The sequence below is a fragment of the Ciconia boyciana genome, chromosome 2 (assembly GCF_034638445.1).
Source record: "Ciconia boyciana chromosome 2, ASM3463844v1, whole genome shotgun sequence".
Lineage (NCBI taxonomy): Eukaryota > Metazoa > Chordata > Aves > Ciconiiformes > Ciconiidae > Ciconia > Ciconia boyciana.
In genome coordinates this window covers 94,842,300-94,869,228 of record NC_132935.1, presented here as the reverse complement: position 1 = coordinate 94,869,228, position 26,929 = coordinate 94,842,300, and the positions used below count along the sequence as shown (strand labels likewise).

The following is a 26,929-nucleotide window of genomic DNA, read 5'->3' as shown; positions in this document are numbered from 1 at the left end:
ATAGCTGAGCTAACTCATATTTTCAAAAAGGGAGAATGGGCAGAGACTATACATGCAAAACTTGGGAAAAGATTCAAAGGTGCACAAGTATCTTGACAAGTCACACAAAGAGAAATCTCACATTTATACATCCACTTCTCAGGTCTTAGAAACTCCATTTACTATCTACCTTGTCTATGCCTGACCTGAAGTGCACGATGTATTACAAATGCCTTACATTTTCTTTTCTTTCTGCATCTAGCTACCAATACAATATACTGATGGACTTTGCAACTCTAATGTGAGGACAACAATTCTCCTGCAGAGCTGCTTATCCACAGCACTGAGAAAAAACAAAATATGCTGGACGAAAACACTGTGATTTCTATAGTGAAGCAAACAAACGATAATTTTTTAAAAGTCAACAATAAATTGATTTCTTGGACTTCTGTTTGTAAAATGATTTTTCTTAGTTTTGGATTTATACTCCAAACATCTAGAATATTTCTACTTCAGAATTTAATTGTGGCGAGCAGGGTTAAAACCACAAAATGAGAACAGCTTTCATTTAAAAATAATTCATTTAAGATCTCATACATCACCAACGGAGATGTTCATTTGAGGAGGCAAGTTGATACAATTATGACAAGCTATTGTGTACTTTTCTAGATGATGGCAACACGCTGACAGCTTTAAAAGAAGTAGACGTGTTACTGTAGGGTTTATTGTCTAAGCAGCCTTCTCCCTCTGCAGCAATCTAACAGCTTACATTTACAGTTGATTATCATTTCTATGAAATTCCAACATTTGCTAATGATCTCCAAGACTGGGAAAAATAGCACCTTCTGTCTCAAGCCTTCTCCTGTAGACACACTATTCTTCTAAAATAGTCTGAAAGACAACACATGCATTTCTTTTTCATAAAGCATCCATTCTCAGTTCTTTAAAATATTTCAGACAGCAATATTCTTTTTTCCACTTCTGTAAGATGTGTCAGCCAATAGAACATAATTCATCCTCAGGGAAAGCAGTTTAGAGTAAGTTTTTTTTGCAAGCAGCAGAACCAGCAAAACTTTATTTCCTCTATGTCTGGAGGCAAAGCTTGTTTGCAGATTCAGTGGTAAGAGAGAAATTAATCCTGCTACCTCTGCTTTAGCAGAGCCATTAATGTGGTCTCTCTCCTTTATTATGCCCTTTATTCTCACACACTACCTGTTACTTGCTCTCTTTGGCGATCTGGACACCCTTTGTGAAATTTGACGGAAGATAAGTGGAAAAAGGAGGGCTGACAGCAGATGTAGATATACCATCTCACAGTCATCATTTCCTTAGTAATCTGTTCTTAAAAACTGGAATTTTTTTAACCCAATGGTGCTCAACCCAATGGTGCTCAACCCAATGGTGCTCAACCCAATGGTGCTCAACCCAATGGTGCTCAACCCAATGGTGTCTTCAAGAAGTGACTGCAAAACATGGCACCCAGCAACAGCTTAAGTGAAAGTAGCACTCTGGTTCTCAAAAATTATACAACTTTAGTCTATTGTCACTGATAAAGGTCTTTGCTTAAGAATATACAGGCAATCTGCCACTCTGGGGGCAGATTACACTTATGTACAACCATTTCACTTCTTCCATATCATTCATCCAGGATACCCACTGCTTTCACTGGGCTGCAACACATTTAAGTGTGAAAAGATTAATTAACGTACATAAATCTGAAACAAGCTGCCATTGCATTTCACTGTAGATGTATAGAGATTACTAGAGAGACTTTGTAGAGACAAACCATACATGCACAGAGGGGCTGTGCAACACAAACTGCACGTTTCTTTGTGGGTGATCCTGGGCAGAAGGAGAGTCACTGCTTTTTAAAGGTCTGCTTTTTCAAAGGTGTCGGGAGGTATGACAGCAATGATGATAATTTTTTGAAACAGTAGACTACACAGAAACAATAAGTTACAGAGACAGAGAAGCTGATGAACTGACATATTCAAACAGATGAAACCAAATCCCAGTTCCTAATCAGTAGAGGGCAGATAACTATTCTCTAATTATGTCCTTGAAAATCTTGTGACAGTCATTGAACAGCACATTTGTGACAAGGCAAGAGAAGTTTTCCCGACTTGTACAATACCGTGATCATTTACCTATGCTGTTTCAAGATATATAACAAGCAAGATATGAGATCTTGCTTCACAATACATTAATTAATATTTTTCTGCTTTTATTCCCAGTTGACACCAAAAGAGTAGACCACGTATACATTTTCATTCTCCTGTTTCTCAGATTTGTACCTGAAAAATATGGTTCTCCTTCTAAAAGAAGTTACTAATTTTTTGAGAAACAAAGGCAAGTGAGAAAAATCATTTGCTAACCTAGGTCAAATGCAAATGCAGAAGTAGCAACATAAGCCAATCAATCAGCAGCTAGAGACAAAACAAAATAACTACTTAGATCACCTACTCCATTCCTTTTCCAAGGTCTGGATCACTCCCTAAAGCATACAAAAATATTCTTGTACCACATGTCCCCCAACATCATTGTAGATGATACACAATCACACATCAGCATAGCCAGAGCATATGCCATGCTTATTTAAGAAGGTAATGTCTGCCTCAAAAGTAACATATGTCCTGTGTTATGTTGCAGTTGCTACGGAAACTTTTTTCTTGTAAAGCAGCAGAGAAAATACCACCTAAAACCTCAGCATCTTGTTGGTATAATAATTAATGTTGCTTCAGTAACTCTTAAATGCCTCTGCGAAAAAATTCAAGGCTCCTTTTAATAGCTTTTGACTGACATAGACCCAATTTTCTTTAGGCTAGTTTTCATTGACAAGTATGCAACTGACACCTTAAGAGAATCCCTACTTATTGTGCTAAAAATTGGGTGCAAACTATCAAAAGTATAAGCAAACCCAAGTGACAGATTTATGGCTCATTACACAACTGCTAAATTGAGAAAGGCTTTTAAGCTAACACCCAAATAGTTGGTATTTATACCTACTGTTCCTATTTATGCTACTAATACATAAGAAGCCTGGTAGCTTTCATAAACTCTTAGACTGTAAATCATTCAGACTCCCAATTGGCAGACTCAGGGTCTGCCAATATTTGCAAAGCAAACACAGGACACATCTACATGGAATCTCTACATTCCGTGTCAATACCCACAGCCAGCTCCCACCACCCTTCCTCGCTCACCCCAAACAGTATCTTAACTTCATGAACTGCCACAGCTAAGGTGTTGGGGCAGCTCACCTAATAAGGTACAACACAGCATGGATTAATCCAATAGAAATGTGGTTGAGGGTAAAAATGCTTCAAATGCTCAGATGAGACATTTGGCCATTCTGGACTATGACTATGCAATGGCTTTGCCTACAAACCTGCTGCAAACTTGCCTTTATGTAGAGAGGTTTCCTCTGGCTGCCCCTCAAACTTGTGTAAAATGTAAAGGCACCTCCCAACAAGAAGCTATGCCACTTTAGACAAATTTAAAAAAAAAACAACAACAACCACCAAAACCAAAATGACAGCATTACTAGAGATAACTTCAACATGATCCATGATGAAAACATACTTTATTGGACAACTAAACATTTGACATTAAAGAATGTCATTTTTGCTCTCAGGTGAAGACAACCTATCAGAAGCTTGTGTTTTTAACCCTTAATGTTAAATAAAACTTACGGGGCTTTTTGGATACGGTTAAAAAGTAGACATACAATAAAGTTATGATCTGCTCCCTTTTTCAGCATAAAAATATTTTCAATGACATAGAAATAGATGTTTTATGTGTAAAATAAGATGATCAGATATGATGTTATCATTAGCAAGAAAGAAAAAGAGGTTTAGCAGTAAAACATCTAGCTTTTAAATGCAGGTCCAGCACTAGGAAAGCCAACTGTGGGTGCTTCTGCACATGCCATATCACAGATATAAAAATATATTGGTTTATGTAATTACCATCTCAGTAGGTAAGACACTAGAAAAGGTAAGACACAGCATTTCCCAAGCTCGCTACTAATTAAATCATATGCATACAGGTTCAATCCAAGGATGATCAAAGTTAATGAAAAAAATTCCCATTTAATTCAATGAGCTGTGGATCAGTTCCAGACAGCTAGCTGCTACACCATCCTCTTTCTTCTTTATCAAAAGCACTCCAACAGTGTGAAAGTGAAGAGGACTCCATACGAGTCTACAGATTTTGTATCTCCCCTCAGATCTGAATTTTAATTATTTGACAGTTGACTACATTACATACAATTAAGTAATCCTTTCCATAAAGCTATATTAGAGGCTACTCCAGGTTTTGAAGGAAAACAGACTACTACTATTATTGTTACATCAATAGCTTTAAAAGATTTCAGCTATTTCTTTCACATACAGGTTTACCCTCATTATAAATTTATTTATGTGCCACATTGTTCACCACTACAGCAATATATTGCCATATCTGAGCATGGAAAATGTCAGTCCAATGTACTGGAACTAGAGCACTAAATTTAAAGGCTTCCTAAGATTAACAGAAAGATAATCTGAAACCACCTAAAGTCAAAGAAATAGAGAATGAATGTTCAGGTCAAATAACTATCTATTTTTAATTACATTTCAAATGCAATGCCACAATTGTCGAACAACTTCAGTAAACTGGACATTACATTTATGAAACCTAACTGAATAGCCTTTGATTCAATTCTTGTTAACAATGCTTTTTCACATTCTATTTTTCGTTAAATGTTTGTATTAAAAATGAGAATTTAATTTCAGCACCTCAAAACTCAGCTCCCAGTGCTGCGCAGATGCTTTGTTGTTCTGTCTCTTTGTAGTCAGGGCTTCAGCAGATGTCCATTCAGATCAGCCTAAAGGCTCTCATTTGTTTAAAGCAGAGCTGGACAGGAGTTGCTGTAAAATCTTTATCTGGGAATCCAATATATGCATCACTGCTATTAGCCATCACATAAACAATGTCTTAAATCTAATGAGCATTGCATAGGAAATTAAATAACAAAAAATAATCTTTTCTATTCAAGAATCAACAGTCAGTTAAATGAAAACTGAAGTTGTCAGCTTTTGACAGGGGAAATGGTGTCTATGCCTAAAACTTCACATTCCATCTATACATGGATGCAAGCTTAAATCAAAAATGGTGTTTAGACATAGTTTCAATAAAACTTGTGTATGCAATGCTGCCTAGTTGACCACCGTACATCCTTCCTACTCTAAGACAGATTTCAAGCATTTCTTGTTGGAAAAGACATTTTCTTTGATCAAATCCAGCACATCCAAGTTCAAAAAGTTTTGTAGGTATAACCAAAGAGGTCTACTCTTAGCACCTCCTCCTATTTCATGTCAGAGAACCGCATTAAAAACAATGGAAAGGGAAGGGTGTTAACTACAGCCTTTATTACCACACCTCAGATCTCCTTTGCTGTAGCTACTCAGAAGCCCCGGATGGCTCTGCCACGCCACTGGGAACATTGTGACCAGGGAGTCAGAGCAGGAGGATTTTATTCCCATGCAGTGCAAAAACGTCCCTCATGGAGCCCTGAAATCCAGAATTGGAATGTGAAATGATCTCTCAGTATGCTTGCCCCTCCTCACTCAGCCCCTGTCCAAGACTAAAGAGAGAGGTGTCAGAAAGTGATGACTGAAATTCCTACCATCTTTCTTCTGCTCTGCTTTGACAGAGAAGATATCTGCAGAGCCACTTGTAGGCATCCAATTAAAAACGATGCTAGCAGGTTTTTTTGACTGGGTCTAGACATGTAAGAAATGGTTCTAAACTCAGCTCTTGACTGAGTACAGACATAGCTGCAGAATAACGTAGACTATTATAGTTTAAGATACAATGAGTTTAAGATACAACTGATTCCTATAAATTTACCCAGGCAGTAATATCGCTTTTAAAAAAAAAACCCCACACTTGAGAGACTTTCTTCTACTTTAAAACACTGCTGTCAGCTCACTCTCCTTAATAAGGACCCATTATCTCTGAAACATGTAAATGGGACCTACAAGTTGTACTAAGAAGTAAATTCTATTTACTCTGACACTTTTTTTTTTACATAATGCAAAAGCTTTTATTGCTTTAGTATGATTCCCTATCGCTGAAGCTCTTTTCTGTTGACTGAGTGAAACAGAAATCAATGACCAGATTTTTTTTTTTTATTCTTCCATTTATGTGCTAGTGATTTAGGCTGTTGTGTTGCATTACTGTTAATGGGGTTTAGAAGCAGAAGACCCCTTAATCTCTCAAGAACTATTAAGCCAAAGTCTTAGGCTAGAATTGCAAATATATACTATGTTACAGCAAACAAAATCTGTTGAGAAACTCTGTATCATCATTTACATTCGATCCCAAATCACATGGGTTGCAAATACTAATAAAGCAGGAAAAAAATAAAACAAAAGTATAGGAAAAAGCAGCTAGCCTACACAGAGTGTGGTATTCACTGGCATGTTGTAAAAGGAAAAAAAACAACCCACCACAAGTTTCTAAATGACACAGTTCATTCCAACCCATTTAACCTACACAAAATGCCGGATGCACACGAACAGCAGGATTTGCAAACAATACAGACAGCTCTGCCAGCAAGTCTCACACAATCACAGTATCTGTCTCAATACAGTTGGTCTCACAGCAATACAAATTCCAGAAGGTAAAACAAAATTTAAGATTGCACTGCTAAACATTTTCAGTTTGGTTTCCTTTCCTCTGGTCTTTTTAGCAAACTTATTTACTATATATACATATTTATTTTTTTAACTACTCTGGTGTTATTTCCTTGATTCCAGCACTAAAATTTACCGCAGGTGGATGGATAATGTATTTCTTCAAAATCCTACATGACTTTATCAAGGCTCCGTGCTGCCTCATCAGTTTTCCAACACATTGCTGGGCTGCAAGATGAAAGACTTACTTTGCTCTTTTAAGAACAAGTGTACTCAAGACGACTCACAAGAATTAACTGCCAAGCCAACCTTCATTAACAAGCTTAAAAATTTTACTTTATATGTTGTACAGTTATGAACGTATACGGGTTACCAAAAGACAGAAAACCCACTTTGCAAATATTCTACTTATATCATGAAACATTTTCTGTAACTGTAGCTAAAGAAATGCATTAGCTATGTTTAAAGCCTAAGGGTAAAAAAAAGCATAGTCTTTTTTCTTAAAAATACGTTAACTGCAACAAGTGATACTGAATTATACACAATGCTGCTGAGAAATATTCATGAGAAATTTTATAATAAAATCCGTCAATTTAAAGTTCTGCCTATTCAAATAAATACAAGTCAAATTTTAAAATGGATTTGCTTCATCCTGTTCTAATTTCCTGATACAACTGTGCTCTGGTTCTGTTAGTTTACGGCTAGGATTAATTTAGTCAATGACACTTCAGATGTATTCAGGCACACCTACCTTGTAATACTGCATTTGATTATGTCTGAACACTACTACCTTTACAGTGTTGGCATCTCCTATAACTTGTTAAAGAAGAATTAGTTCCATGATATTCTGTAGCATGCAAAGCAAGGGAAGTATGACTTAAAATATAAGTTTAAATGGTGTCTCCATTCAGTCCTGCTACCACAGGATAAAAAAAAAGTTAGAGTGTTATAGTAGAAAGAAAAAGACTAGTATGACTAGATTATTTCTTTGTCATTAATGCTAGAAAATAGGATATATTTGGGTCCATGGCTCACAGCACCCTTGGATAATGGGCCCCCAAGCAGTTTCATGCTTTATTATCTTTAATGTTACCAGGTAACATCTCCTATAAGGCTTACTAATGTTGATATACTTACTCCAGATAAAGCACAGCACAAAGAACAATGAAAACCTTTGCTTGGAAGGCCTGGAGAAAGCCATATATTTTAATTATCTCAGAGAACCCTTCTGTAGCACCAGATACTTGAAAGTCACACTTCCCTCCAGAACAAGCCTCAGTGAAAGAAAATGTAGACAGAGCTCAGGATACACATCTCAAACTATGGCACACAGAAGTATTTCTCCATTCAGCCTTTAGATAACAAACGCAACATCCCCTCATCTTGCATTTTGAGCCAAGATATACACATTGACTGGGTGGAAGAAGCTATACAAGTCAGGGAAAAAAAGAAAACAATAACATGAAAGAATCAAATCTTTATTATTAATGAAGAATAAGGTGTTATTATAGCTCAAGGTCACATATGACAAAACAACCTTCAGTTAACGCCACGTCCATTACATACTGAGAATCAAAATTAAAACATAATAATTGTTCTTTTTTTTTTCTTTAAAACCATTTGTCGATTTGCAATTTGCAACATGCTGAAAGATCAAGTTCCACACTGACCCAGCAGACTCTGTCGCTCAGGGTCTGGAATGAGAGCAGTCAGGGGACACTGCAGTCAAACAAACCAACGACAAAAAAAAAAAACCCTGATCTTGGGCACAACTGATCCTAGGCTACAAAGCATATCTGAAAAAGCTAATCACAGAAATTCTAGAACAGGGAAATACTTAATTCAGGACTCCAGGCAGATGAACTGTCATAAATCTTGCCAGAATGGTACTACAAACTATTTCTTCCCCCATTCGTCTTTCCTGTCTTTTTGCAGAATGCTAAACCCATCCCTATAGGAAAGCTGGCAGCTCCATTTCATAGGTCTGCATGCCCACCTAAATCCACCCTCATCCCCAGCTTGAGCTAAGACAAAACTTTATAGAGACACACAGACACACATTGCCTTTAGCTTATTCTGCTACAGGGACAGGAACATAACAGACTGGAAGCTTAATGGTGGGATTTGTAAGGCTGTAACTATTGCCTCTCCCAAGATCTCGCTGAGCTCGCTCCTCATTCACCAGAGCATCCTATGCTGGATTCTAACTTTCATCAATTTTAAGTGGTTTGTAAAGTAAGGAGAACCTAATTCTGCCACCTGTTCTCACACTGAACAGCAACTTACTGCTTATGTAGTTGGACAGATTTCAAAGGGATTATATTGAAAGATATGGACATACTCCAATATTAAGATATAGAATTTGTCCTTCAGAAGATTATCATCTTCTACCTATCTCCCTATTATTATTATCTACTTATCTTTATATCTTGAGTCTCATTGTTTTCTTTTTCTTTGTATTAGGAGTAAGGAAACACATGAATTCTATATGGAAAGTAAAGTTATACAGTTAGCATACCTAGTTAGCATACCTGTCTAACATTTGGTGAAGATGAAGAAAGATTTTTTTATTATTATTAATTAAAATTGAGAAGGACTGAAAACTTGTTACTACCTAAAAAGGCTGGCAGTACTGGTGTCAAAGACAGATTCAGAAAGCTAAATTTATTTGTAATTACTTACCCACAAGCAGAAATAAGCTTCCCTCAGTTCTGCTTCCTCTGCCCGTTAGCTTTAGTCAGTGCTTTGTTTCTTCTCTTCAGGGACTGGCTGAAAGACAAATTTCAACACAGTCACCCCAGACAGAAAAAACTGAAACAGAAATAAAATAAAAAGAAAGTTCTGTCTAGAAGTGTGAAGGCATGTAAGGAAATATTGACAATTCATCTTATCTTACAAATGCATCAGAAGCATGACATATTTAGAAATATGTCCCTAATGCACCATCATGAATGCTGGCCAGAGCTCTGGGGACATAAAACTGACAGTGACACAAGATGAAACATCAAAAATGTCAATGATCATGCAAAATTAAGTTATCTTAAATTCTACCATTACTACAATTCATTAATACAGGTATATTGTTTTCCTCATTTAAATGAAAACATTGCTCCATAGTTTCCTTTCTGCTCCAGAAATATTCTCTTTAGATTTCTTTGCTTCAGCTTCATATTTAAACTGTTGGGGTTTTCTCTGGACCAAAAGTCCAAGAAAACCGGAACAAAAAGTCATATGGATGCATAGCATCATATAAAATGAAAAAACATTACAAGTGGAAAATCATATTCCCCCTCCCCTCATCACACAGTCAGAAAACTAAACAGATAGCTTACTTACAATCCACTTAATCCTTGCTGCTTTACACATCCATTGTAAACCACAGTTTTGCTTAACCTTTCTTTCCCTAAAAGAAAAATAAAAATATTAGTCTTCCACACATTCCATTCTCAGAGGTCACACACCTTTCCCCAATAATAGCTTTTCATCATATTATACAAGAACTTTCCATTTTTATTTTACCTTGGATAATATGTTTCCTTACACCAGCTGCACTCTACCTTATAGCAACATGATGCATCTGCCCCCACTGATACTTTGCCCTAGGAATTGCTTCCAGGAAATAATCACACAAGAAGTATTTATAAGAAAATGCTTAGTGAAGTGGATTTTCAGGGAAGGACTTAAGCAATAGCCCGTGACTTGAGTGGAGCTAGCCCTCTAATATCGTCTGACAAGAGGTCCCATGCCCACAACGCAGGGAGCAGGAGAAGAACCGGGATGCACCCAAACAGCAGGTTGTCTTTGATTTCCCATACTTGGGACATGGGACTGGGTAACCAGAAAAAAAACCCACAGCACTGTGTTAGCCATGCACGAATCCCCAGTGCCACAGCATGGAGAATCTGGGATGAACAGCATGACCTTCACCTTTACCACCACCACATGACTATGCACATGCTTTTATATGTATTCACACATGCTTTTATACATATTCAGATCCACATTCATATATGACAAAAATAAACTCAAGAGAAGAACAAACTATGCTCTAGCAAGACATCTTAGATGTAACCGTGACCTTTAACAAAAAAGGTTGGCAGTACCATTTGTAACCAACCTGGCAAACTGAAACTCACAGGTCAGCAAAAAAGATACAGGGGTAGCTACAAAGAGATTCTCAGTTGCTCTTAAGCAAAATATCAGTCCTTGTTTTACAGTGAAGTTTGCCTCCTAAGCTAAAAATTTCAATATCCACTAAAAAAGGAAGAAAATAAAAATCAAAATAACTAAACAAGTTAGCCTGGCTGGATGACAGCAGTGGAGAAATACGATGATGGTGCAAATCATGGAGGAGGGAGAGGAATTTCATTTATGCCCCTTAGAGTCATGCTGTGTAAGAGTGGGATGAACTTAGGGATGAGAGTGGCATAGGCTGAGCGTCAGAAAACATTTCTTAACAGCAAGATACAATATAAAGTAGAATATTTTTCCCACAGAAAGGGAAGTTGTTTAAGACTAAATTAGATAAAACACTGGAAAGTGCAGCAAAGAAAGCATTTCTCAATTGATGAAGTCATGGGTGAGAACACTTAAGAAATGCTGTCTTTCCCGCATCTCATGATTAGGTTTCTCAGTAAGATTTCAGTATAACAACCAACTGCACAGCAAAAATACATTCATTTCTTGTTGGGTTCTTGTCTTGAAAAATACCTTGGATTTCATCAGCATTAAGGTTAGAAGTGTCATTCGCATTTGATGCAACTATTACACACTGAACTATTTAAGCATTATTCATAATTTTAATCCCCTATTACTTATTCTCTTGCCTACTGCTGCAACACAAAATTATCCTTTTAATTCTGGACTTTTATAGCATTTTTATTTCAGGCATTTCAAAGTACTTCACAAACATATGTCCACTATCAACATCTTTCAAAGTCAATATGGTATATATCAACATTGCATGTCATTGATCCAGATGTTATCCCAGAACTGCTGAACTGTCCAGCTGCTTAACATGATACATAATTACCAGACAACATGATGCTCATGAAATCCTCTGTGTTGCACATGGCCACAGAGAATTAGAAGATTAAAACTGAGGCCAACAAGGAAAACAAGATTCAGCGTTTCTTTCAGTGTGATGCCCATAGCACGAGAGATCATGAACCAAGGTTTAGGAGTGGTGGTAAAACAGGTATTCCCTTACACGACCAAGTATTACAACAGAAAACCCACTACTGGGTGGGGTGGGGTTTTTTCCCCCCTATTATTACTATTCTTACAGTCTTACTTTAAACAATACACAACATTCTACAATTCAGTTTAGAAAGAGATGGAGTAACTCTCAAAAAGTGACCAAGAGAAGAGTTTTGTCCCAGTTTTTTCTTCCCTCTGAACTCTTAGGTAGTATTTTCCAAAATGCACAAATAATTTAAGAGCATAGCTGAATTTGAAACACTGAAGTTTCTCCTCCTGATTAAAAATGTTCTCTTCTATAGAGCAACCAAATAAATACATATTTTTTAAAAAAGCAGACTTATTCAAGGCCTCCTTTTGATACTGAGGAAATCTTACTCACTATAGGGAATGGTTAAATTATAGCTTGTTACATTTGTGACTGAAATCCTGAAATTCTCGTGATTTACAGTCCTTATTTTAAAGGTCTTACTCTACACTGGGTAGGATCTCACTGTGCACGACACTGTCCATCAAGACCTAAGAGCAGGGAAGAAGAGAAAGAAACCACACCACAGCAGCAGGGAAAAGTTAGCACGTTTTCACAAACTGAAAAACAATAATTAAAATAGAGGATAATACCACGACAATCCATTATCATTCTGACCCCCGAAGAAAAATAACAAACACGAACAGCAGCGTACCAGGAAAGCACATGCTCTCTTAAAGTGCTGAGGGCCATGTCATAAAGCTGAAATAGCGTACCGCAAGGAACAATTCGGCAACATACAACAGAACCTCCAAAACGTACCAGAGAACATAACAGCTGTTTCCTTTCACAGAAGTCCACAGTCTCTGCAGGTACTTAATTCAAATACCGTTGTTTTTTTTTTTAGCAGCTACAGATTTACAATACTAGTAACTGTTCCAGATACTGATACTCTGATATCATTCTCAAAGTGCTTATTTATCCCAAGGGATGCAGAAAGACAAGGCACAGGCCACCCTCCTTCCTCAGGCTGGAGGATGCCAAATGCCAAATGCCAAAAGCAAAGACTTCTGTACAAATGAACACCCAACCAACCCCCTTCAACAATGATTATATGTAACACTGCAATTAAGAAAAACATACCTTTAGCCCCATCCCCATAAAATGTAACAATAAAACAGCACTGAGTTCTAAACCAGGGAAGTTGGGGGGTAAAAAAAAAAAATCATCTACGCATGTCTTGATTGGTCCTGGCTTGGTGTCTAGGTTAAATTCAGGTGTGGATTCCCCCTACAGAATGAGAAGGTAGTTAATGAAGCGATCATTACTGCTTCCCTGTACCTAGGCTCCAGTGTCACAGGACACAATAGTGGTCACTTGGGCTGTGTCTGTCCTTCAAATTCTCTGCAGGCTTGCAGTGATGCATGTATGCAGAAGGCTAGCAGAAACACGTGTACCCCAGTCACAGCAGAGGCAATGCCCACTTACTGCAGAATGACAGGACTTCTGAGACCATAACCCATTACTTCCAAGAAAACGCAATAATAAAACACACAGGAAAATAATTAATTTTTCCAGTCAACAGTGCCAATCCAACTGCACAAAGATGACCAGTTTCTGCAAAAAATTGTTCTTCCCTCCTTGAGTGTAATAAAGGTTAAGCGAGGAAAGGGAGACAAGAGGAAAGTCTTTTTTCCTTCGGTATGTTTACTTTGCATTTGATAGTACATTGCACATACTTATTGCTTATTCTAAACATATGAGATTTCCATGCTTCTTTAAGAGAAAAACATGGTTATCTTAAAAAAATTTTTTAAATTAAAAAAAATCACAGAAACTGTCAGGGAGATTCAGGAACAGGATTAGCACTGGAGGCTATTTCAAAATAATTTATAATTACTTCACAAATATTAAATCAATAGTGTTCTTGTAAACAAAATTTACTTAATGTGTTTTGCTTTCTTCCCAATTACTCTCTTATCTTTTAGAGCTGAAGACCGTAGCATGAAAACTTTATTTCTCACAATAACAAAGAGGGCTGTTGTAAAATTAGATGGAATAACTGCCACACTCATCTATAGAATGATTTCACATAACTTTGCTGAACTCTCAAAGCTAGATTTTGCTCTGTACATGATGGACCAGTATCTTTTAAGCTGTCTGAAGCCCACAACCAAAACAAAGGGCAGGGGTGCCACTGCTGCTTTCAGGGAAGATGATAAATCTGCAGACACAAATCAAGAGTTCTGCTTTAACACGTATTAAGCACCCCAGCCACCAGCAGCTGCAAAGATGGGGGTGCACCAGCACCTCAGACAGACTCCAGTTCTAGCATGGGAATCTGCATCAACGACATGGCTTGGACTACAAGGAGAATTTGGTCCCATAGGCAACTAAAGAGCATACTTGCTTTACATTTTTCTGTTTGGGTTTCCTGAATCCCAAAAGCTAGCCCAAAACACATTGTTTTGTGTAACTTACATGGGAAGGCCTCAAAAGCATGATGCTTATCACAGTGTCTCAGCTGCTTATGTTTTTCTACAAAAATGCAACATTTCCTCTAACGTTTCTAGTTTTGGTTTTGATATAGAGAACATCCAAGAAAATTGCTACATATGGAAAACCTGTTTCCAGAAGCCTAAAAGGGCTGCTAAAACATAGCATACTTGTAAAGATGAATTTGAGATAAATCTGTATGTCTATACTATTTACACCCAGAAGCATGGAACTATTTTAGTTCTATGCAGTAAACCGTAAATTGCATCAGATGTACAACTGACACAAATAATAATACTCAAAGTGCGTATACAATAAAATATGAGTTCAATTAGTAGCAGCAATAGAAGCATTTTTGCCAGAGACATGTAGAATGTATATAAACATCTACTATATACAAAACATACCATGGAGAAAATAGAAAACCTGTAATGATTATAAATAAATCATATTATTGATAATGTTTAAAAATCAGTATTAAATACAGTTGGGGCATCACACCTGTAAGTTACAAAGTCAAGTTTATTCTGCTGCAGCAAAACTTTCAGCAGATGAGGATGCTAGGTGTGTGCTGTTTCCAGCAACAGATTTTGGTATAAACAATAAAAAAGTGCTCAAGTAGAAAGAGAGCCCCAGCCTCACAGCAGAAAAGAATAAAGACCAAGATTTAGCAAATAAACTGGCAGAACCTACTTTTTAAATGGTTTAGGTGACCTGTTGTTCTGTGGACCGTACTATACATAGGTATTGTGTACACTGATTCCCACCTGGGTACTGCCCTCTTCAAGACTAGTTTCAACACACATGGGCCTGTGTGTTAAAGTCACCCAGAATTCAACACAGTTAGTCACTTTCTGAAAACCTGCGCAAATGGGGAACCTTAAAATATAGCACTGATAAAGCCCATGTGGTCATTTCTCAGGGCTGTGGAAAAACTAAGAAAAATAATAAGTAAATTGAGATTTTCACATTGAAAATAAAAGCACAGAGGCAGAAAATCCTTACTAGCCTCCTCCAGAGACTCTCACTACTTAACTTAAACAGTACCTGACCTACAACTACACAGGCCAAGTTAGTTTAAATAACAGGATTCAACTTAAAGCAGGCTACTGAGAGAGGAACAACTCACACATCACTGTAGCACATCAGGCCCTGGTATACTAGCACAGGTAACCATTCACTGCAAACTTATATAGCGATTTCGATGCAATCACCAAACACACATCACCTGGGGCTCGTTCCCAGACCCTATACCAATCCCACCCTGCCAGCCTTCACCTCCCTATGCAACACACCAACAAAACAAGTATGGGTGCCCACAACCACGCTACTATCACCGATCAGTTTATTTGAGCGCCGGCTTTCCCTTCCCCATCGCTTGGGCCTTCCCCCCGCCCTGCCAGCGCTCGGGCCGCTCACAGCCGCGCTGACGGAGCTCGACAGGAGCCCCGCGGGGAAGCGGCCGCGCCGCTGGCGCTTCAGGGCAGGCCGAGGCTTGAGCAGTACCCTCGCGGCGGAGCTACCACACCCGCGGCGCCGGACAGGGCCGACCCGGCGGGGGCCTGGGACCGGCCCTGAGCCCTCCGCGCGGAAACGCCGCCCGCCGCCCCTCAGGGCTGCCTCAGCCGGGGAAGAGCCTTTCCCCCCGCGGCGATCAGGCCGCGGCCCCGCCCCGGGCCTCGCGCTGGTCCCAGGCCGAGCCGCGGCCGCTGCCCCTCCGCTCCGCGGGCCGCGCCGCCACTCACCGCCAGGCCGTGCGCTCCCGCTCCTGTCGCCGCCGCGGCTGCCCTCGCCCCTGCCTGCCCGCCGCGGAGGCGCGCAGAGAGGCCGCCGCGGGTGTCGGGAGGCGGCTCCGGGGGCCGGCGCGGCCCCGGGCGCTGCAGGCGGGGAAAGGGGCCTCGCCGCGGGAGGACCCGCCTGGTGTCGGCAACATGGCAGCGTCCAGCCGGGCCCAGGTGCTGCGGTTGTACCGAGCCCTGCTGCGGGAGAGCCAGCGCTTCGGCGGCTACAACTACAGGTGCGCTGCCGGGACGGGCGGGGACGGGCTCCAGGCGGGCAGCGGCCCCGGCCCCGCTTCTCCCTGCGAAGGTGTGGGGGTAACGGGAGCGGGGGGAATGCCGGCGTTGTTTGGGGCTGGGCAGGGGCCGCGTGAGGGGCTCGGTTTGGCGGGTGCAGGGGAGCTGTGACCTCGGGGGACCCCGCGGAGGAGCAGGCGGCCGCCCAGGCCGAGCCGTGCCCTGGGGGCGGGAGTGAGAGCGGGCTGCCGCGGCCACCTGCCTGGACCTGGGCCTGGGCCGGGGCTGGGGCCGGGGCCCGACTCGGGGCGCAGGGGAGGGTCAGCCCCCGGCCCCTGTGCTTCTTCCTGTGCCTGGCCCCGGGCTGCCTCAAAAGCACCAGGTTATGGGCCCTCCCTGTTGTAGGAGGAAGGGACAGGACAGATACTGTCCCAGCCTGAAAAAGCTCGTGTCTGGTCTGGATGCTGCCCTTCTCACAGGGGAGAGCCAGGGCCAGGTTGCAGCCCTGGTTGTGCTGGAGGAGGCTGGCTTCCCTGCCAAACCCCGGCACCATGTGCTGTGCCCAAGCTCAGGATGCTGTGTGCGATGAGGGAGCAGGGTTCGCTTGTCCCGCCACACAGAATGCCATGCTGCCTGGCTGGCTGCCTTCTCTGGCTGTTGGTGAAAGATGTGCACCGTTTTTTGGCAAAGGGTATGCCTGCCTGCGTGCTACAGGCATAGGCCTGGTCTCTATTAGATATCTGCTGCATTGAGAGGGGGTGCTCCCCACCAGCACTGGCAAAATTGTATTACCCACTGGTAGTTTATTCATTTTACCGCTCAGTTGGACCACAGGCAGAGACACGTGAGTGACCTTTGCTGTGAATCATCTCCAGCCTGGCAAGAACTGGAAACAGAAGCCTTTGAACTTGCATAACTATGGTGAGCTCTGCACTCTTCAGGGCATAAGTATTTGTCAGACCTCATGTGTGAGGGAGTGCCCTGAGAAGAAAGGCTGTGGGGCTGAAACTGAGCTGGAGCTAATAAACCTTCATTGCTAACTCCACACAGCAGCATGTCTGTGCATCATGTTCCCCTCCTCTTCCTTTAGTTCCCCTGCTACCAAGTCTTGCCTCTGCTCTTCGCTGTCCTGAGTATCCTAGCTTGCCATTATTCTGGCTAACAAGGAGAGGGTTGTATGTAATGGGGATGGCTTGACGCCCATGAGATGTGCAGTTGGTGAACAGTTGAATGTAGCTCCCATGTGGGCCACCGCATGTTTTCAGCAATGGGTTTGTGCCTGGGGGGTGGTCAGTGAGGAAGCTGAGTCCACAGTAGTGGGAGGAAGCAAGCCAGCACCACCTCACAGTGGTTGTACCAGTAATTGGTGGCACCAGCCTCACAGACCACATGTGGACCCCCCTCTGCCCAGCCCCTTGCTGATGGAGCACAGAGGACTTGGGAAATTGTTGTCATCTCTTCTCTATAAACCATACCCAGAGCCCAGCACCCCTCTCCAGATCACTCAAAAATGAAGTATGTACCTGGGGGGGTCTTGGCTATATGGAAATTCTGGCATGCAGCTCAAAGGCAAGGCTAACTACCATACAACAGTAGGTGCACCAATGAGTTTTCTGCTTAACACAATGTAAAACTTTCCATTCTGTTTCTTTAGTGTTTTTATACTAGCAGCTTTTAAAGGATAGAAATCATAAGATATGTGTTTACCTTGGATATCTGATTTTTTGATACCATATCACGGTGCAAGTTTTCCCTTTCGTTAAAGGAAAGATCTCAGTTTTTGATGGGCCTGTCCTTAGATACTATAAAATCAGCAACTGTATAAAATCTTGCGGTGTATACACATTTGTGAGCACTAAAAGCAATAGCAGTTTCTAGCAAGAAACAATCAGCAGCTATTATATGTAGAGATCTGCTGGGACCACAACAACAATTCTGCCTTGCTGTTTATGCCGCACCCATAGCTAAAATGGACACCCTGCTAGCTTCTTCCGTGCCAAGATAAGCAGTCCTGCCGTGTCCTCAGGGCTGCTGTAATGTGATATGGTAATACCCTGGAGTAAACCTAATGACTTTGTAAAGAACCAACTTGTAGCAAGGTAGAAAGTATTAAAGATTAATCTTACTGATTCATTATTTCAGTTAGAGAATTTCAGAATATGTTATTATTGCAAACAGTGCATGTTTGTAAGTATATCTCTGGAGTATGATGAGCTGGTTATTGTCTCCTTATTTGCTTGCTGTGCTTTTTCTCTTAAATGTGTGCATATAGATTGTGATGGAAAAGTCAATATTTTTGTTTTGTGACTTTCCTAGTAAATATATTCTATATGTTATCTGGTAGTACCCAATTTTCTTCTACTACCCAAAAGAACTTTTCGTGCCGTAACTATGAAGAATAACATTCATGTCTTAAAGTAACTGAGGTCACCACTGACAGCCTTCAGAATAACAACATACAGGAGCATCTCCAGAGTCCTGCAGTAAACATTATGGAGTGTTTGGAGGCCCAGATGTGTAGGCCAGGTTTTAACAGCAGGGAGAGAGAATTTAGTAGACTGTAAGTAATTTCCTGTCTGCCCTTCTGCCCTATTACCCATGCAGACGGTCTGAGGAAGGAAGAGTGATTTGTACTGGAGGAAGATCAATATGCGAAGAGGGGAGATGTTAGGTTTTGAGTCAAAAAGGTGGTTCTTAATGAGCGTACTGTTTTCTTCTGCTTGGTTGATAAAAAGTAGATCCTCTGGTGTTTTATAATATGTCAGATTACAGTCTTAACTAAATTGATTTAAGAGATAATTTCTAAATAGAATTTCTTTGATGATTTAAATAATAGCTTTATGTTGCGTCTCTTTTTTGGTACAGAAAACAAAAGAATTTCTAAACTTGTGAAAGCTGTTAAAACACATCTGGTTGCAAATGAGGATAATCTGAACTTTAAAGTTTCTTGTTTGTTTGACATGACTGAAGCTCAGTGGTCAGAATGTGCAGGAATATAGTGGAAGGGGGCTTTTTCCAGGAGGGTAGCACAGGACTGGAGCAGGGCGCCCTGAGAGATTTTGACTTCTCTGTTTTTGAAGGTCTTCATGACAGGTTTAACCGAGCAGCACCATGGCTGACCTGACCTTATTGCCTCCTTCAGGTGGGAGGTTGGCTTGGATAAGCTCCAGAGATTCCGGCTAACCAACATTACTATGATTTTCAGGTCCCCAGCCTTCCTTGGCCTATAAAGATACTAACACTGACTAGTAAGTTCTGGGAAACATCATATCACATGCTTTCAGCTGGTCTCCTTTCTAATTCTTTAATTTCTTGTAGTTGTGAGTAATGTCAGAAGCTTTAAGTCTCTCTGGAATTTTTCTGCAAATAATTTCTTTATGTTTTTTTAAGGTATTCCTTGATTTATTGTATATTTATTTCAGTTATCCATTATGTTCTCTGTTAACAGGTGGATGTTGTGGTTTTATTTATATTTTTTTTTCTTGTCTCTGTAAATTGCATTTTAATGGAATTTGATTTTTTATTAGAATGTGCAATATTATTTGATTAATTAATAAAACTATCAGAATATAGAAGAATCAGGGAAGGAAGTTTGTCAAAATAGGTTTTGCATTGGAAATAAGTTAATTGAATGCATGCAGTTTCATCTGAGATACGTCCTTCAAGATTTTAAAACTAGTAAATCTGATTTTTGCAAATTTCTGCTAACCTAAGAACAAAATGGAGCAAAATAAGTTATACTGTTTTTTCAGTGCCAATTGTTTTTCCTGCTTTGAACAACATAGTCGTTGATCTGATTTTAGGGAGTCATAGAACAGCCCAGGTTGGAAGGGACCTCCAAAGATCATCTGGTCCAACCTTTCATGGAAAAGGGAGCCTAGGTGAGATTAGCACCGTGTCCAGTCGCGTCTTGAAAACCTCCAGTGATGGGGACTCTACCACGTCCCTGGGGAGGTTTTTCCAGTGATGGATTGTTTTCACTGTGAAAAATCTTTCTTATGTCCGGATGAAACCTCTCCCGGTGCAACTTGTACCTGTTGCCCCTTGTCCTCTCCATGTGGCTCCTTGTGAAGAGAGAGCCTCCTTCCTCTTTGTAGCTGCCCTTTAAGTACTGTAAAGCTATGATGAGATCCTGCCTGAGCCTCCTCTTCTTCAAGTAAAAGAGACCTAACTCCTTCAGTCTTTCCTCATAGGGCAGGTTCTTCAGCCCTTTGATCATCTTTGTGGCCCTCCTTTGGACCTCTCCAGTCTTGTCCGCACCTTTCTTGAATTGTGGGGACCAGAACTGATCACAGTACTCCAGGTGCAGCCTGACAAGCACTGAGTAGAGTGGTATGATCATGTAGTATGATCATGTCTCTGTCTCTGCTAGTAATGCCCCTGTGGATGCAGCCCAGGATCCAATTTGCCTTCGTTGCTGCAGTGGCACACTACTGACTCATGTTCAGGCTGTTGTCCACCAGGACCCCCAGGTCTCTTGGCAAGGCTGCTCCCCAGCCACACAGATCCTAGCCTGTGCTGGGTTCTTTGTTTATGTCCTCCGAGGTGCAGGACCTTGCACTTGTCTTTGTTAAACTTCATACATATTTTGATTTAGTCTTTCTCTGAAAGATTTTATCAACATGTAGAAAGTCGTTATTTTAAAAATCTCAAGGTGCATATGATAAATGTGGCTTTTTTGTTTTGAAGGAAAGTTGAGGAAGCAAAAATTCAGGGATTCCACTTCTTAAGGTATGTTTAGTCTTTTGGCATTAAAGCTGTTCTGAAAAAATAGTTTGTGATTCCTGTATTTTTGCACTAAGCTTAATATCTGAATGCAATGTAAAAGTTTGGTGAGACAAAGTTTTAACATTAGAACTTATGTTTCTACAGTTTGAGGTCTTCTGCATGCATGAAATCAGAGTAAAGAACAATAAAAATGAAGAACACTAAAATAAAATGCTTACTTATTTTTTCTTCGTGGCAATGAGTTGCTACTCCCATAAGTCCAGATGGGTCTGGAAAAAAAAAACAACAGTCTCTTGTTCATAGTCAGTGTCATTAAATTTGGCACGGATGGCTAGGTATTCTGTACATATAGAGGTGGTAAGTCTTACTAATATACATAAAAAATAAGCTGATCTGTGTTCAAGAAAATATTTCAGCTGATGATCATTGCTGTGTATGCAAGATTTAGTCTGCTTTTTGCAAATAGGAAAATAGAAAAAGGAACTATGTCAGGTGCCAGCTGCTGTTATGTAGATTCATTGTGACTCCTGATTAAACACAAAAATAAAGAGCCATCCTTGAACATTTGGACAAGGAGTCTGGTGTAGCAGTGCACCATTTCTCATTGTTTCTTTTGCTGTTCCATTGATGTCAGTCTTTTCCATTTTGAGACTTCTTGCTAACTGCTGCCCAGATTAAAGTCTCGCTCAAAATAGTGAGTGTGCTGATTAACTTTTTAGGCTAAGGTGAGGAACTGGGACATAGCAGTATATTGGCATATGCTTTGTTATTTTAGTTTTCCTGCATGCTTAATGGCAAGATTCTTAGATAACTACGCTCTGGAGAAAGATGTGAAACTGCTATAGGATACTCTTTGAACATAAATTTAACACAAGATATTAAAAAAAAATTCTAAATGTGTTCATCCTCTCATTTCCACATGGAATTCCAATTCTTTATTTTTTAAGAAGCAACGTGAAAAATCATTTCATGTCTGTATTAAATCCTACCTCAGGTTTCTGCCTTCTTTATTTTTATCTGTCTTCCAGGTGTTTATGTTTTTCTTACAAGCTCATTTTATTGCCATCTGTAGCATCAGAGTTGTTTGAAAGTTGTTATTAGTTGTTTGAGAATGAATGCAACCTTTTTTCTTCCTCCTTGGCAACTGGGCACAGATGCTGCATCTAGCCCCTTAATACCTTGTGTCACTTGGAATTGAATGGACTTTTGGGGGAGCATGAATGCACAATCAGTATATTGTGGTTGTTCCTTGATTCTGTTCTTACATATAGGACCTGGAAGCTTTCTTACATGTTGCAACTTAATTCAATATATAGGACCTTTGTGGGTCCTCTTGCAGCATACCTGATGTAGAAACTTGTACGAGTGGTTATATGAGGTAAAATCATTGTCCTTAGATTAAATTTCATGTTGTCCATTTAATAGACTAACTTTTCTCATGTTGCTTTGCGTGTCAGTCTAGCCTATAGTCCATTCCTTTGGGAAAGCAGGCTGCTAAGAGCTGATCAAGTAGGTCGACTTGGCAGGGTACAAGAGCTTTCTGTTCATGGGCTATAGGCTGAGGGGTTTATGCTGTTGGATTTCAGCAAAGGCTTCTTCTGGCCATGCCAAATGAGCCCACGCAAAGGAGGGGAGCTGCTCAGAAGGTGCCGCCTTCTACTGCTGTAACAGTAGGAAAGAGGATGTCCAAGAGTAAGTTGTTACTGCCATAGCAATTCAGGCTGTCCACTTCTGCATGGCACCTTGAACCGGGGAAGGAGCAAGCTGTGGGAATAGTCAGATACACACGGGCACCAGTTCGGAGCGTTCATCAGAGCGGCTGGAGTTTTGCACAAGTATAGGTTGAATTGACCTGTACTTGCATAATGAGCTGTTCTTCAAGGAGGCATAAAGCTTTTAAGATTCTGCTACCAACTCTTTTGACAACATAATTCACACCAAATAAATTTTTTTAAAAATAAGCTTTTTCAAAAATGGGTTTCTTTTTCTTCTTCCCAACATACCTTATTTGGTCACTTTAATTGAAAAATCTTACTTTGCTTTTCGTCCCTAGTATATAGAATCTGGTCACTGGTTCTTTTTGCACTTTTAGCACTCGGGTAATTTAACAACCGTGTTAAAATTTTACATGTGACAGTTATCCAAGCTGAATAAGCCTTTTTCTCGCTGGCTCTCCTAATGAAGTTTGTGACTGACAAGATCTGCCAGCAGATTGTCAGCTCTTGGTATCATATGTCTGTGTGTTAGGGAGGAAAAAAGACTAAATGGTGACTTTAAAAAAAAAAAAAAAATCCAAAACAATAATGAGGAAACAGAGACATGCCATGTTATAGAAAGTACTGTCTTCTGTAGTAGTAGTTTGCATCTGAGGTAAGAAACGCAGGAAAAAATAAAATTGCCAGTTCTGTCTAGCAGAGCTGTCTGACTCCTTTGTAGGAGTAAGGTGACTGAACTGCAGCTTTACAATATCTGTTTTTTCCTTGGCTGGACAAAGAAAGCAGATAACTTATTTTTCCTTCTCTTTTTGTAATTGCTGGCTGTGTTCTGAGTGATAATAAACTTTAGGAGTTTTTGAGGTAATTTCCCACATGATGAGTACATGGATATCTCTGTGATCTACTTGAAAAGTATAAAAAAAGTCAGGGCTGCAAGCAGCTGTGGTATTCCTGAGCCCAGAGTACAGGGTGGTTTCCATCCCACACTGTTTTTGCCCTGGCAGCGGCATGACTCAAAATCTTGGGCAAATGGGCACTGCACGTTTGCAGACCAGTTTTGTAGAGCATTCACACAGATTTGTGGTTGGCCTTATTAGTATATCTTTCTTTGGGGAGTTAAATCTTGGCCATTATTTCAGTGACTACGTACCATGCAGATATTTTGCTATTATGTTATTTCAGGGTCTCTTATGTATATTATCTTATTCTATCAGAATCAAATACGCTTGAATAGAGATGTCAGTGTTTTAAGAGCTCTGGATGGTGCTCAATCTGCTGATTAGGATGGGAACTGTGGAAAGGACTGAGATGATTACACTCTGAATTGCAGTAAAGCATGGAAATGCATGCACTTTTCAGGAAAATCTAGAGGCATAAGAACATGATTTTGGATTGTCAGACTTTGGGTCTGACAGTATTGAAGTATTTCCATTTGACTTCAGTATTCTATATGTAAAATATTTTGGAAAGACAACTAAAGCATTCTGTTCCAAAAATGTCAAAACATAACCATTAGATACCATCAGAACATATTTCTCTGAAAATAAATTTTAAACCAAATAGAAACAATTTTGCCAAATGTTTTGATTTTTTTATAGTAACATTTCCCAACTGAAAATCATTCCATCGAAGTTCTGTTCATCGTGTTCATTAGGAGTTGCTTTCTTGGATTTGAAGGTACAATGGTGATTGTCGTTTTTCAAATACATTCACTTTACCCTTGTAAAATTTTATTGTTTATCTTATTTTATTGTTTATCCTAAACAATAAAGGATATCTACACATCGGTTTTGAAGTAATTTTCTTTACTTCCTTTTTTTTCGCAGGGGAGAGTTTTGAATAGTAATAACTTGGAGGGAGAGTTTGGAGCACATACAAGGCATGGCAGAGTTCTGGAAAAACTGCCATTTTGTAGTTGGAAAACAAATGAGTGGGGGCTTCCTCAAAATACTGATTAATGGAATTTATTATTTTAGTAAAGGCACCCAAATTGAGTAAATCTGGTGTGGTTGTTATCCAAGACATTATTTGCATTCTTTGTATAGTACAGTAGAACAGGACCATTTTTCTTTTTACATAAGGTTTAATTACCAGTGGAATTTGTTTGAGAACTAATGAGAGTAATAGAAACATTACTGCCTCTGGCAGTGATTCATGCCAAAAGTCATATGCATGTGATTTTTGGTAAATGAAAAACACTTTGTAATGTCGTAATAGTTTTTAAGTATTGAAATGCTGTCCTAGCTCACCTCCTCCTTTCTTTACTCTTGGATGTGGCTTTAACATTTAGTTTCTCACTGTATCCGTCTGTATGCTGCCCATGATGAAAAGATGCTGACCTCGTAACATCAAGACTTACTCAAGACACAGTAGACACAGGCTATTATTTCAAGTATTCTTTAGAAGATGAGCATTCTGGATTTTAAAAAAAGTCAAAGTAATTTTGCAAAAAAAAGAAACTGCAGTCGATCAGGCAATGTTTAGAACCACCTGCTGCAGCAACGGATGCTGTCTGAACTACTTCCTTGATAAAGTTCTTCCTGGTTTTTTGGGTTTGCTGACCAAGAAAGTACAGTCCTAGATTGTACATGGTTGTCTGCTTTTCCAAGAAAATGGGCATGAAAAGAAGACTTTCTTGATTGTTTTCTTGCTTTTGTGAATACTTGGGCCAGCTGTTCCATGACTGTTTTGCACAGAACTCAGTACAGAGGATGTCTTCAGTGAGGAATATTTTTGGGGATTCTTCTTGATATTATAGTTCTTTTTCAAGAATGAAGATGCCACAAATCATTCAGACAAAATTCTGGCTAGGATGGCATTGTGGAAAATGGCCTTCTTCCCTTACATTTTTTCTACTTTTTATTCTATTCCTTTTTACTTGGTCTCTGTATAAAATTCTAACATTTTTCTCAGGACACAATGCACAACTGAACATTTTAAATCATTTAAATCATTAAAAAATGTTTAATCATTTAAATCATTAAAAAATGTTTAATCATTTAAATCATGGTAGTAGTGAAAGAATTCAGTTGTGTTCAGATTCTGCCTTCCTTAACAGAATGTGTATGAAATAAAATCTTTAAATTATTCTTCAGGAAAATTTTAAGGTCCTGTGCTGTGAATGGCTAAATGCCAGGCTTGGCTGGTATTCAGAGACTCATAATACTTAGGACTAGACTTTTCTTCAGCATCATGTTTGTAACAAAGTCTTGGGAAAAGCTGTTGCTTATATTTTTCTATATGCTATATTTTATTAGCATATAGAAAAATTATGCTATATTTTTCTAACTTTTTAAATAAATAGCAGTTGGTTAAATCACGTTTAAGTCTTCTAAAGAAAAGAAGCCTATGCACAAAGTAAATACTATGTGTGTGTATGCATGTATGAATGTATTGGTATCAAGAGGTCAGGAACTGACTTCTGCTCCGTCCCAGTAATCCTTTTTCAAAAATCCCTGTTTAAAGCAAGCTGCGAAGCCGTTGTGGAAGCTAGAGGAAGTATGATAGGTGTGTTAGTCTTATTACAAATGAATCTCCATTGAATTGCAGTGCTTTTTTTTTTTTTTTTTCCCTTGAACTCAGCAGCATTTAGATCAGAAGATGTTTAACTTAAATTTAGAAAATGCTGATTTATAAGTTGACATAATTAACTGTATTTTTTAATATACTTTGCAAGAGACTAGTATTTAAATAAACACAGCTCCACAAAAGTTTTACATCAAATCGGCATGAGATTCAAGATATTTTGTGGGATTCTGAATATGATAGCAGTTAGATTCTCCACAAACTTCATTGCCAGGTCTTGACAGCCCTTCTGAGTCTGCTTGTCTGGCATCTCCTGGTGTGGAACCATTACAGACCTGTTTCTAAATCATTAGCTTGTATAAAAGTAAGATTGTTTTATTTTAGCTGCCAGAGAAAGTATGCGTTTTTTTTTTTTTTTTAAAAAGAAAATATTTCCCTGAAACTATAATCAGTTCTAATATATTGGCAATAACCACTAATCCATTATGGTATTGAAGCTTACATAATTGAACTTAGTTCCGTGACTTTAAGTGCCTATGAGAATAATCTATTGTATTCTGTGAGGTCAGTCTTTACAGAGTTTTCTCCATCTTTCTCTGGCACAGCACGTGATTTCTGCTAACT

The 26,929-nt window shown here is 39.6% G+C and overlaps 2 protein-coding genes across 10 annotated transcripts in view; one reads left to right on the top strand and one right to left on the bottom strand.

Annotated features, from left to right (window-relative positions):
- FARS2 (phenylalanyl-tRNA synthetase 2, mitochondrial) overlaps positions 1-16,200 on the bottom strand; it is a 251,353-nt gene extending 235,153 nt beyond the window's left edge. For 2 of the 3 annotated variants that reach the window (XM_072853238.1, XM_072853240.1), the window contains exons 1-3: positions 16,068-16,200; positions 9,996-10,062; positions 9,342-9,428 (exon numbers count right to left, since the gene is read on the bottom strand). The gene's annotated coding sequence lies outside the window, so the exon portion shown is untranslated. Of the gene's footprint in view, positions 1-9,341; positions 9,471-9,995; positions 10,063-16,067 lie in introns of all 3 variants that reach the window. The other variant, XM_072853239.1, reaches the window with a different exon arrangement.
- A 4-nt stretch (positions 16,201-16,204) lies between these two features.
- LYRM4 (LYR motif containing 4) overlaps positions 16,205-26,929 on the top strand; it is a 93,759-nt gene continuing 83,034 nt past the window's right edge. For all 7 annotated transcript variants that reach the window (XR_012041037.1, XR_012041034.1, XR_012041033.1 and 4 more), the window contains exon 1: positions 16,205-16,339. Coding sequence is in view for 2 of the 7 variants with exons in the window: in XM_072853242.1 (XP_072709343.1) it covers positions 16,254-16,339 (86 nt within the window). In the remaining 5 variants the exon portion in view is untranslated. The remainder of the gene's footprint in view (positions 16,340-26,929) is intronic.